General features: G+C 48.0%; 1 protein-coding gene across 2 annotated transcripts in view; it reads right to left on the reverse strand.

Moving 5' to 3' along the window:
* The window catches only part of PLA2G4E (phospholipase A2 group IVE), a 77,835-nt gene that overhangs the window by 38,334 nt on the left and 26,456 nt on the right, over positions 1-13,045 (reverse strand). The window contains exon 1 of one of the 2 annotated variants that reach the window (XM_043471564.1): positions 3,053-3,155. The exons of the other annotated variant lie outside the window; for it this stretch is intronic. Within the exon in view, the coding sequence (XP_043327499.1) occupies positions 3,053-3,151 (99 nt within the window). The 5' untranslated portion in view covers positions 3,152-3,155. Of the gene's footprint in view, positions 1-3,052; positions 3,156-13,045 lie in introns of those variants that run through there. 2 annotated transcript variants of the gene reach the window in all.

The raw sequence follows: 13,045 nt of genomic DNA on the forward strand, positions 1-13,045 counted from the left end.
CCTAGCTCTAATTCTTAAGCCTGTGTTCATAACTACGATTATATTGTCGCCTTAAACTTGAAAGTGACCCTCGACAAACATGAAGACAGATGCTGCTTGCCCCAATCTTCTCTGAAAGTCTGTTTTCCTTGCAGGTTTTTGTTTCACCTTGAGTTATCCCAAAGCCCCCAAATAACCCCCACACACTGGCAGTCCTTCTACTTTCAGTATTCTTCTGACACATTCCATCATCAATCCCTTTGTCAAACAACCAGAGCATGTCAGAACTGTAAGAGCTCTTAAGAGAAGTTCCCATTTTCTAGCAGCCACAGAGGGCTGCTTTGTGGTCTGGAGCCTCAGCTTACACCTTTAGCCCAGGAATTTTCAGGAGACACCCAGTTGCAAAGTACTCTGCAAAGCACTCATCCATCTGTCAGCAGGGAGACAGAGCCTTGAGGGTGTGAGAGAGAGCCCAGAGGGGCCGTGCTGGGAGGAAGGCAGCGGGAACATGGGACTCAGGTCTTAGGGCCAGATGATTCCAGGAATTAAGTCTATGAAAAATGACCTTCTGGGATTAAAGTGAGTGTACATATTTTGCTCCTGATATAATTAGCTCAATTGGAGTGATGCTAGGCATACGCAAAACTTCATGGTCCCAGAGCTAATGAACACACACTAGAAAGATGTGATAGATCAAAGGATAGTGTCTGTGACTATGGGAACTAGAAACGGGTGGGTTTATGGAACCCAAGTGTATGGGGTGGCTTATGGGATCCGGGTAAGAACTTCAGGGGCTTGGACAAGCTCGTCCCTCTGATAGGATGTGCTAGCTGGGTATCAGAGTGAACGTTTAACAGCAGATTTGGCCAAGCACCAGCTAGTCTGCAGCCCAGGATCAGGGATGGATGGTAATCCTCCAGCTCATGAGGGCACTGGAGGGTCCAGGGACAAGGACCACAGAGCACTCAGGAGGTTGGAGCTCAAGGCAGGGACGATTTGGCAACCAGTGGAGAAGTGTATTTAGAGACTTTAACAACCAGGACTGCTGTGTAGGGATGGGGAGGCGGGGGCGGGACTGGATGGTAGGTTTCTGGGACGCCATGGCTCAGGCTGTAGGCACTTGGTCCTTGGGGTTGGTTTTGCCAGGACTCTATTTCTCCTGAAACCTCCTTAGGACAGGGGCATCTTGCCAGTTCATGTGGAAAAAAGCTTGACTCTCAGGATTGATTATTTTGCAATCCAATATTACCCCTTCCCAGCCCCTTACTTTATAGACAGGGCTTTGGTGGGGAGGTTGGGAACACAATTCATTACCCTTCTCTCGTGTGCCAGGCTCTGCTCCACCTGGGGGCACTGTATCTGTTCTCATCTAGGCCCCCTGCCCCAATGAGACTCTGAGGAAGGCACTACTATTCCTCTTTGCAGAGAAGAAGACCAAGGTTAAAGAGCTTGCATCTCAAACGGGGTCATACAGCCCAGAAGGGGCGGGGCCAGGACTCAGGGGTAGATGTACTTGGCTGCAGGGCAGTGCCCATGCCCTCCACTTGGAGGCTGGCCCTCACCGCGAATTAACCAACTCAGTTAATAGCTTGCTCCGGGTCATGCGCTAGAGTAGTTAACAGAAGAGGCAGCAGTAAAATCCTCAGCTCCCATTTGGGGGCTATCCTAACACCCCAGAAAACTAGCTGTCACCACACATTAGAAGAATATTTAGTTACAGTTTGGCTCCCAGGGTCTGGCTCCCAGGTAGGGTTTGAGAGTTGGGAGGAGGGTATGACAACCATATTTCAGAAGTAGTAAGGATCAAGCCTACGCTAACCAAACCAGCCCATGAGGTCTGGGTGCCGATGAGGGAAGACAGCTCCCTGGAAGCCTGTGGGAACTCCCCTCTGCAGGGCTTCTCAGGGCAGGGCTGGCTGGTGATGCCACCTCCTTGCTGGAGAGCTGGTTGTATCCATCAGTTTCCTGCAACACTTGTGTCAGAGCTCAGGACAGCCTGGTGGTAGCTTCCAGGAGGCGAGGACCCTCCCTAAAAGGAGAGCATGTGGATGGGGACTCTATGGGCCCCTAGAATGTTTCCCTGCTAGTCTGAGCAGCTCCCCAGACCACATTCCTTTTTATTACTCAGACTAGGTGAGGGTTTAGGGCAAGAAGTCCTAGCTCTGAGTTATGGACCCCCCAGGGCCTGAGAGGGAAGAGTGCCGCTCTCTGTCCTTTCTGTGGAGGTTTCTCCTCACTCAAGCTCCTGGAGGCTCAATGAGACAAGGGAGACAGGAGCACGTGTGAACTGGAGGTTCTTTGAGCACCCCGGGGGCTGTATAGAAACAGCCCAGAAGGTGACATCCATCCTGGACTGGTCAGTGGGGCACCGGGCACCACACAGCCTGGAACTTCCCTCCTGGGATCCTTGGAGACTGAACAGGGTCTCCACCTCCCACCCCAAGACAAAACACTTCCAGGGCATCGTTCATCTTGTTCCATGATCTAGTGTGGGCTGGGGGAAGGTCAACAGGAAGATGTCACTGCTGACAGTGCTTGCCATGGCATGCCGGTAGCAAACTGGGAGTCTGAGATGAGGTGGGAAAGCCCAGACAGAACTGGTCCAGAGCCCTGGAGGTTTGACCCATGAACCTGGGGTCTCCCTGAGAGCTGTTACATGGACCCAGGGGCCTCGACCACAAAACTAGGAGGGGCACTTCATGGCCAGTGGGAACAGGTCGACAATGGCTCTGGTCTTCACCTGACACCACACCACGCACTCACGGCAGGCAGTTCGGCAAGTCCACAGGGTGATAGCCTGCTCGCTGCTAGGAGTGGCCAAATGTGACCCATCCCCGGCAATGCTGAGCACTTCCTCGGTGCTGCTGGCCCCAGGACAGCCCTGAGTCACTCCCATGCATCTTGTCAAGTTTGTGGGTATCTGAAGCTGGGCCAGACTGTGTCCCCAGTGCCAAGCAGGGGCTGCCCTAGCCAAGGTGCTCCGTGTGTCTGGAGTCTGCCGTGACCCCAGCCCTCTTTGAGTGTGTCTCCTGCCCTCGGCTCCTGGCCCACCCACCCAGCCCTTTGCCCTCACCTCCAAGGCACAGGTGGCCGCGGGCCTGTCCCCGTCCTCTTGGCATGAGTCTGGCGGGTAGTGGGAGACCCAGACGGGCATCTGCTTCTGGAGCATCATGTGGCTCTGTAGCTGGCTGGTGAGATGGGGAATTTATACTCTGACTCAGAGCTCCGCCCTCCAAAGGATTCTCGGCAGTGGCTGGATTGCTCTGGGAGGGGCTCAAGTTGGTAGACAGGTTGAGTCCTGGACCCAGGCCTCTTCGTGTCAAGGGACCCTCAGGGCTTCAGATCCTGAAAATGCAGGGACCGGTAGGGTCAGCAGTCTGCTGCCCCCAGGAGAACAATCAGGCTGTCCAGTGGGCCAGGGAGTGGCAGGAAGAGGCTGATGGACCCTGCAGACCCCAGGATTAGCCCAGCTGTGATTGGGGGATGCTCTGTCTCTGCAGCTTGTGAGGGTCCTGGCTCAGAGTTGCCGTCTGGAGGATGTGTCCTCCCTCCTAACTCTACTTAGTCCCATGGCTCAGTACCTCAGAAGCTGTGGGCAGGGACCTCAGGAGAGGCAGGGACCGTGACCAGGACTCCAAAGTTAGAGGATGAGGAAAAGAAAGTAACTGCTCTAATCCTTGGTGATGAGCAGTTAAGGGCAAGTGCTCCCTGCCCTCCCTCACGGGAGGCCAACGGAGGGAGGGCGAGCCCAGCCCCTGTCTGGGCTCAGGGCAGCTTCAAGGATGCTCCCACCCCACCCGGCTGATCCTTATCTCTGTCCTGGTGGTTGGCTTACTTGGGGGACCTGTGAGGTGGCTTCGCTTGCTCGGCTGCCCAGCTGGGTACACTGGGAGTTTCCTGCCTGAGCTATCGCCTGGGGCCCCACAACCGGCTTTTCTGGCTCATGGATTAAAGTGATTGTATGAAACTCAGGGTGAATCTGAATGCAGGGCTGACTAGACTCCAATGCAGAGAGGGAACCTGGTTGGTGGTATCTGTGGAGCCTTCTCCTGTGCAGGAGGTGGACGTCCCCTCCCTGCTCCTCTCTGCCTGCCAGGCCCTCCAGAGGGGGATGGGGCCTTAGCTTGGACCCCTCCCAGCTTGCATCCTTGTCTGTTTTTGCCATCCCCCTCTGCCGAGGACACAAACTCACCATTCACACCCTTTGGTGAACTCTTGCTTTTTAGTCGTTAGGTCATGTCCAACTCTTTTGTGACCCTATGGACTATTCCCTATCAGGTTCCTCTGCCCATGGAATTCTCCCGGCAAGAATACTTGAGTGGGTTGCCATGCCCTTCTCCAGGGATATCTTCCCAACCCAGGGATCGAACATGCGGCTCCTGCATTGGCAGGTGGATTTTTACCACCGAGCCACCAGACAAGTCCTTGGTAGATTCTACTATATTGGATTTAGTTCACAACATTTATTGAGCACCTACTGCATACACACTACTAAGAGAGGAAATCCCAGGCTTGAAGCTGCTGACAGTCCAGCCAGGGAGCCCAATGCTTTCAACCCCTCAGAAGTTCAGACCTCTGAATCTGTTATGCTAAAAGGGGGTATCCTAGAAGGAGCAGTATAAACCCTTTCCATTTGTAAACATCTGTGGTTTAGAGAGCACAGAAGCTGGAAAATGAGTGTCAGCTGGGAAGGGAAAGACTGGGTGTGAGATGGCTTCATGGAGGAGGTGGCACCTGTTGAGTCCTGGAGGATGGACAGGATTGCAATAGCTAATGATAGGTGAGAAAGGCATGCTGGGAGAAGGAACAGCATGAGGAGGAGGAAGGAGGCCAGAAAGCAGGGTATGCTCAGGAATGTACGTGGTCTGGTATCAGAGTAGTGAGCTGTGTGGGAGGAGGTATAGGGGGTGAGTGGCATATGAAGGGTGGTGGGGGTTGGGCAGAGAGAAGGGAGGCTCTGTGGAGGAACAATCTGGAAAGATATATTAGGGCCCCATAGCTGTGACCTTTAAAATCTGTCCTTTAAGTTTGAACTTATTCTCTAGGTAATGGGGAGCCATAATGGTTTTTGAGCAAGAGAGTGACATGATCAGAGCTGAACTTTGGGAAAGCAATGCTGATTGATGTTGTGGACTATCCAGCCCACAGCCCTGCAGTGTCCTGAACTTGATAAGGTGAGGGTTGTGGTGAAGGAAGGGCGACTTTTCCTCTTGAGGAGTCCATGTGCTGCCCATTCCCTCCACCAACCCCTTCACCATCAAACAGGCCCAGGGCAAGCCCCAGACTCCTAAGCATTCCTCAATGTCCAGAACTTGAAGGAGCCTAGCCACCACTCCCCTTGCCCTCCCCCAACTCCATCCAGCCTAGGCAGTATATGCAAAATCTGGCTCTCTAATCCTTGTATTTCTTCATTTGTCCATTAACTCCTCAAGAGCAGGGCCTCACTTAGGTTGAATGAAATAAAACTGAATAGGAGGCTAACAGGAGGGAGGGTGGAAGTCTCTTCCTCTGCACACTCTACACAGTCTCTGACCCAGGTGGGAGCTGTTACAACAGCGAAGAGAGCAGACGCACCTGTCAGCATGTACTGTCCGGCTCTGTGCTGACAGGGTGTGGTCAGGAAGAAAACAGTGAAGAATCTACTAAGAGGACAAGAGAGGGCTGAGCTAAGCAGTGAATCGACCGTGTGGACTCAGTCGAGCAGGAGGGGGCAGAGGCCTGGGTGGGAATGGTGGGAGCGGGCTGGAAAGGCAAGCAGTGCCAGGCACAAGGCAACGTCCGCACTATGGGTGAAGGGTGCCTAACTGCCTTCTCCAATCCAGGGTGTCTCTGAATGAGCATAAAGTTTAAGCTATGACAGTTTTCTTGGTACACTGCTGATGCTCCAGATCAATGCCCCTGCCCCCAGAGTTCCTTCCTGTGGAAAGTCTGACGCCATCTCCGCACAAAGTGGAGGGGACCCAGTTTCTTTCTGCCCACTGCCCTTTCCTCCCTGATGAGCAGAGAGCCTGAGATCTCCCCAGAGACCCCCAGCCTGCTCCTCTGAACCCCTACCTCTGTCTATATCTGGGGTTCTTGTTAATTGACTCTTATTGATTGGGGTGACCAGGATCTGTCTTCACCGGCAGCCTCTTAGCTTCAGGTAACCCAGCATTGAAAAGTACATTCCTCCCCAGTGGCCCAGCTAACATCTCTCCCAGGAGAACTGGTAAGGATGAATTCTTCACTTTCCCTCTTTCAAGATACCTGGGAGCCTGTCCCTTCCTTCCCACCCCATCTGCAGCATTTGATTCTCAGCCTTCTGCCTTTCACGAGTTCCTCCCCCACACACCTGGCTGACCAGTGACCTTTATAACTACCCCCCTCCACCCGCCATTCTACTGCTTAACTCATCTAATGCTCTTGCATTCTTGTCAAAAATTCTGGATTCCAGTACTTTCCATAAGCCAAGTAGAGCCTAGAAACAACCCTAGGTATGTATGAAATTTCATCATATGAATGAAGTATTTTAAATCAGTGAGGAAAGGATGGACTATTCATTATTGGAAAAGTTAGCTGACCATTTGAAATAAAATGAAGTTAATTATAAAGTTAAACTTTATAACCACAGAAAAATGAATTCCAGACAGATTAAATATCCACACATTAAAACAACACTGTAGAAGATTTAAAATAAAATATTAATATTAGAGAATGAAGAAGATGAAGAGGATTTTTCTGAACAAGGTATGAAAACTAGAAACCAGTAGGGAAATGTGGTCGAATTTAAAAAAAGAGAAATGTAAAACTGGGGAAAAGCAAAAGAAGCCACAAGCACAGTTCTACCTCCAAAATGAATCCCAAATTTCTTCCTCTTAAGAAATATCTGTGGGTAACAAACTCACTTCTTAAAAAATAATAGTCAAGAGAAGAGTCTCAGCCTGCTTGATACTAAAATAAACTACGAAGTCACACTAACACAAGCAGTAGGTTGTTGGTATAAGAATAGAACCAATGGAACAAAATAGAGGAGTCAGAGATAGACCCTGATGTTTAAGGGAACTTAACGTAGGAAAAAATTGGCACCACAAGTCAGTAGAAAAAGAACAGATTAAGAGATGACATGGTCATGAATGGCTCTGTGTGTAATATAAAATAAAACAGCATCCCCACCCATCCCCATATAAAAAGATGGGCTGTAAATGGGTATGTTCTTATAACATAAGAAATGGAAAACTATGAAGTTAACAGAAGACAACATAGGAGAATCTATCCATGGTCCTGGGGATGAAGGTTTCTTAAACATCACTTTGAATCCACGAACCACAAGGGAAAACATTTCTAAATTGGATTACATAAGAAGTAAGGGTTTCTCTCAACTAAGAACACAGAGAAATAGTTAATAGATAGCTGACAGAATAACAGAAGATGTTTTCAATGCAGTTGCAAATCACGAAAGGATTCGTGTCTAGTATATACAAAGAATTCTTATATACTTCAAAAGAAAAAGACGGCCATGCCAACACAAAAAGGGAGTCAGTAACTTTCCTGACGGTCCAGTGGCTAAGACTCCATGCTCCCAGTGCAGGGGGCTAGGTTGAATCCCTGGTCAGGGAACTGGATCTCACATGCCCAACTAGGCCCCAGCACAGCCAACTAAATAAATAAATATATTTTTAAAAAGTGAATCAGGTTTGAACCTGCAATTTATAAAAGGGGAAAACCCAGAAAACAAACAAGCATTTAAAGAGATGTTCAAAATCATTGGTAACCAGAGAAATTAAAACAACAATGAAATTTCACTGTAGCAATTATTCAACACTGACAATGCTGAATAAAGATTGCCTTTCTTTGGAGAGAGAGGATGGGAAAGGATTTGTGAGCTCAGGGAAGTAACAGTCAAAAATACAACCTTGGGGGACTTCCCTGGTGGTCCAGGGGCTAAGACCTTGTGCTCCCAATGCAGGGGTCCTGGTTTGATCCCTGGTGGAGGAACTATATCCCAACTGAGACTTGGTACAGCCAAGTAAATAAATATTTTTAAAAAAAGACAAACTCGGGGCTCACAGGCACCAAGGGTGATAGCAGGCCATGTCCTCGGCCCTCTGCACTCGGGGAAAATTTTTTTCCCTCCAGCCTTTCCCCAGAGTCACTATCACTGCTCTGGCCTGAGTAATTATCTCCCTCATCTCAACTACAGCTTCAGTCTAACTGGTCTGCCCGCTTGCACTTTTGCCTTACTATAAGCCGTTCTCTACAGAATCTCCCCCAAACATTTGACAGCCCTGATTAGAACCCTCCCACAGCTTCTGGTGGCTTTTACTTCTTGCCATGGTTCCTCACCTTCTACTCCTTCTTCTGAACAGTTTAGCTTGTGAAGTGGAATTGCTGCTTTCTTTCACCCTACATAGGGAGCCACTTGTGACCATGTCATCTGTTACTGTGTTCTTTTTCTATTAATGTGTGGTTCCAATTTTATTACATATATTGTTGTTGTTGTTTAGTCGCTAACTCATGTCTGTCTCTCTGCAACCCCATAGACTGTGGCAGGCCAGGCTCTCCTTTCCTTTACTATCTCCTGGAGTTTGCTCAGATTCATGTCCATTGAGTCAGTGATGTTATTCAACCATCTCATCCTCTGTCGTCCCGTTTTGCCTTCAATCTTTCCCAGCATCAGGGTCTTTTCCAATGAGTCAGCTTTTTGCATCAGGTGGCCAAAGTGTTGGAGCTTTAGCTTCAGCATCAGTCCTTCCAATGAATATTCAAGGTTGATTTCCTTCAGGATGGATTGGTTCGATCTTGCAGTCCAAGGGACTCTCAAGAGTCTTCTCCAGCACCACAATTTGAAAGCATCAGTTCTTTAGTGCTCAGCCTTCTTTGGGCTTTCCTGGTGGCTCAGAGGGTAAAGAATCTGCCAGCAATGTAGGAGACCTAGGTTGGATCCCTGTGTCAGGAAGATACCCTGGAGAAGGGAATGGCTACCCACTCCAGTGTTCTTGCCTGGAGAATTCCATGGACAGAGGAACCTGGAGGGCTACAGTCCATGGGGTGGCAAAGAGTCAGGCAGGCTTCTTTATGGTTCAACTCTTACATCAGCATGTGACTACTGGAAAAGCCATAGCTTTGACTATTCAGACCTTTGTCAGCAAACTGAGGTCTCTGCTTTTTAATATGCTGTCTAGATTTGTCATAACTTTCCTTCCAAGGAGCAATTCTCTTTTAATTTCACAGCTGTTGTCAATGTCCACAGTGGTTTTGGAGCCCAAGAAAATAAAATCTGTCACTGCTTCCACTTTTCCCCCTTCTATTTGCCATGAAGTGCTGAGACCAGATACCATGATCTTAGTTTTTATCATATGTTAAGCTTCTTTAAATATCAGGGTCTGTCTCATGGCCCTCTATGCCCTGAACATGCTAAATTCTTTCCCACCTCAGCGACTTTGCGCTTGCCATTGCCTTGCCTGAAATCCTTGACTTCCGCTCTGTGCATAGCTGGCTCTTTCTCCTCTGTCATGGCTCTGCTCAAATGTCATTTTCTCCAGGAGCTCTGCCCTATCCACCCTTCATAACTCGTGTGCCTTTCACTTATCTACTTGCTTCTGTGTTGCTCTGGCTATTAATTAAGTTAAATTAAATCAAATTCAATAAAGCATATCTTGATTATCTTGTTCATCTATTCTTTTTGCCTCATTCCACCAGACCATTAACCCTTTTCAGGGCAGGAACATTGCTTATCTTTTTCATCAACTGGAAACACCTAAAGCCCATCAGTTTCTTACTGGTGGCTAGTTATGGCATGTTAACCACTGGACCATCACACAGATGTCAACAGGAACAAAGTGGTTACCATCTATTGAATGCTTACAAAGTGACAGGGACTACTTTTCATATCTTGTATTACCTGTGATGTAGACACTATTATTATCTCATTTTAAAGAAGAATTGAGACATGGAGAGGATAAGCCACTTGTTCAAAGTCACCATGGTAAGAGACAGGTGTTAGTTGCTCAGTTGTGTCTGAGTCTTTGGACTCCATAGACTGTAGCCCAGCAGGTTCCCCTGTCCGTGGAATTCTCCAGGCAAGAATATTAGAGTGGGTAGCCATTCCCTTATCCAGGGGATCTTCCTGACAGAGGGATTGAACCCTGGTCTCCCATAATGCAGACAGATTCTTTACTGCCTGAGCCACCAGTGATGGGGCTGTGATGCAAATCAGTCTGTCCCAGAACTTCTGGCTTTAACCATCATACACTCAGCCTTTCACAAGATGCTACTGGCCTTGAAAATTGAGATTCTCCGTTATGTTTGTAAAAGGCCTCTTAATGTTCCTGTGTTCATTGAGAAAGCTCAGTTTCCTAAAACAAACATGTAACAAGTAACACAGACAAAGAAGACAAATTTATGGTTACCAAACAGGGAAAGGGGGTGGAGAAGGGATAAATTAAGAGTTTGGGATACAAACTACTGTATATAAAACAGATAAACAGCAAGGTCCTATTGTATAGCACAGGGTACTATATTCAATATACTATAAGAGACCATGATGGAAAAGAATATGAAAAAAAATATATATATATGTATGTATAACTGAATCACTGGGCTGTTTAGCAGAAGCTAACACAACATACAATGAGTAAATAAATTCTGGGCAACATAAAGTAAAGCAAATATTATATCCTTCAAGTAACGGGAGGTAAAAAAAAAAAAAATCAGCCATTGAAGTTAATACATTAAGATGTCTCAGAACTTCTGGCCAACAAATCAGACATGACTATTTCATGATAACAAGATATAAAATAAGGATAAATATGACAAGAAAAGATCTTGATTTCAACATGGGTAGTAATTATGCTCCTAGTGTTGTCAACAGATCCTGCCCTTCTTTATTCTCATAAGAAGATGTTAAGGTCCAACTTAGTGTTTTGAATTCTCAAAGCACCTATATCCATAGCTCAACATTTGTCAATCTTGTGACATTCCTGCTACTAAAACTTGTGTCTCTATCAACTGGATGATAGGTTTTATCTTCCTGCTCCTGACTCTCTCTCACACATAGTAAGACTGTCTAGAGCCTTCTGTACACTGAACTTGCTCTTTGTCAACTGTCACCACTGTGAGGATGACAGTGTCATTGTCTCAAACTTGACTGAACATAGTTCAGTTAGTTCATGGTCTAGACCCTGAAGTTTCATAGTCTTGGATTTGAACCACTGGTTCTGTCACTTGTGAGCTGCATAAACTTGAATAAATTTATCCCTCTACGCCTGGGTTTCTCCATCTGTAAAATGGTAAGCATAATAATTCCTACCTCTAGGGTGGCTGTGACGACTAGATGAGCTAAATCTTAGCACATGGCTTGCCCTTACTTAGCGATGGATTCAATACAAGTGCTGTGATCCACCGGACAACAACCTCAGACACTAAGATGTCATCTGCCCAAGGAGCTCACAGCCTATGCTAGATGAGACAGGAAGGTCACACAAATGGTCTCAGGATGATTGGGTCACATAAGAGGAAAAATATGCTGCTCGGGGATCAGAGCCACTCAGGACTGGGAAAGTCAGCGGAAGCTGCACGGAACAGGAAAAACTTGTACTTGTCTTTGAAGGAAAGAGAAGGATCCAGGAAAAGGCATTTTTTGGTCAGGTGAAACAGCATGAAGAAAGGTAGGACGACTCAGAAAGGAAATTAAATAAGGTCCCAGATGCCAAGTAGAAGAATCATGATGATTCTTTTGTTGGCAGTGGTGACTCATGAGCAGAGAATGTTTAAGAAAGAGAGCAAAGCCCACTCCTACAGGCAGAACAGGTGGCCACCAGCACTGTGTTTGGGTGAGCTGGAAGGCAGGCGTGCCTCCCTCATCAGCCCAGGGTGGCTGTTTGGGGCAAGCCGTGGCCTGCAGAAGGCCCCTGGTAAATAAATGCCTCTCCCTCTTCACCAGCGAGGAGTGGCCATGGGTCTCATCCTATCCAAATGCCCTGCAGGCTCCCAGTGCCCCCAGTTCCAGGCAGACTCTGTCTCAGCTTCTCAAGCTGTCACTCTGGGCCTGAGGGGACAGTGCCCAGGAAAGGCAAACCTGCAGGTCTGAGGAGGAGGAAGAGAAATCCAGAGCAGGGCCTGTGAGTGTCAGAGAAAGGTGATGGGAGGTGAGATTACAGGCTCCATTCATTCTTCACTGTCTCTGGTCACTTGGCCTGGCCAGAGCAGAGTCTTGTCCACCAGCATTTAGGTCAGGCTAGGTCTACACAGGCAGACACTTCCTTCCTGTCGAGTCAATTTACAGAGATGGAAGGGCTTTCTTCTGGCCATGAGGCCAGATGTCGGCAGAGGCCAAGTAGGGCAGGAGTCACCTGGCTATGGCTCCCACACCGTGCCAGGTGTCAGGGCAGGTGACGTTGCTAAACAGAGGAGTCAGCTGCTGTGACATCGGTGGAGAAAATTTGCTGGGCAGGCAGGAGGTGGCCCTAATTCTGGAGAAACCAATTTCAAACACAGACTTCCTGTAAGTCAGGAACTCACTGTTGAGCCTCTCCTGGGAATCAGAGATTTACCAAAGAGTTTTTTAAAAGGGATGAAAGTGAATATTTTAACCTGTGTGGTTTTGTTTTTTGTTTTTGTCTTTGTGATCCCTGTGGTCCTTTCTTCCCTCAAACTGGCCTCTAGCTTCTGCTGCCCTGAGGTAGGAGACTGTCTTCAAAATACAAAGAGAATCAGAAGTTAAATCTTGGTTTCTGAATTTCTCTAGGACTCAGCTTTCCTATAGGTAAGACACGAGGAGAAATACATAGGCGGTCGTTTATGTTATTGTGTGCCCCCACCTCCATCATCTGACAGCTGGTGTAATGGTGAGAGAGTCTCTGGAGCTGAGCTGAGAGCACGTCTGACCTCTGGGAGAAGCAGCCTTACAGATGTGTCCTTTCCACCCAGAGAATAGATGGAAGAGGCTGGAGAAGGTTCACAGAAACTCTGCGAGGCTGCCTGAGGGGCCCTGAAAGTTATGAGTTGTGGGCCCCAACCATGAGAACTGCTTGGCTGGTGTTGCTGGATCCTAAGCACCCAGCTCAGTAAACACCATGTGAGGGGGGCC

The sequence above is a fragment of the Cervus canadensis genome, chromosome 6 (genome assembly GCF_019320065.1).
Source record: "Cervus canadensis isolate Bull #8, Minnesota chromosome 6, ASM1932006v1, whole genome shotgun sequence".
Lineage (NCBI taxonomy): Eukaryota > Metazoa > Chordata > Mammalia > Artiodactyla > Cervidae > Cervus > Cervus canadensis.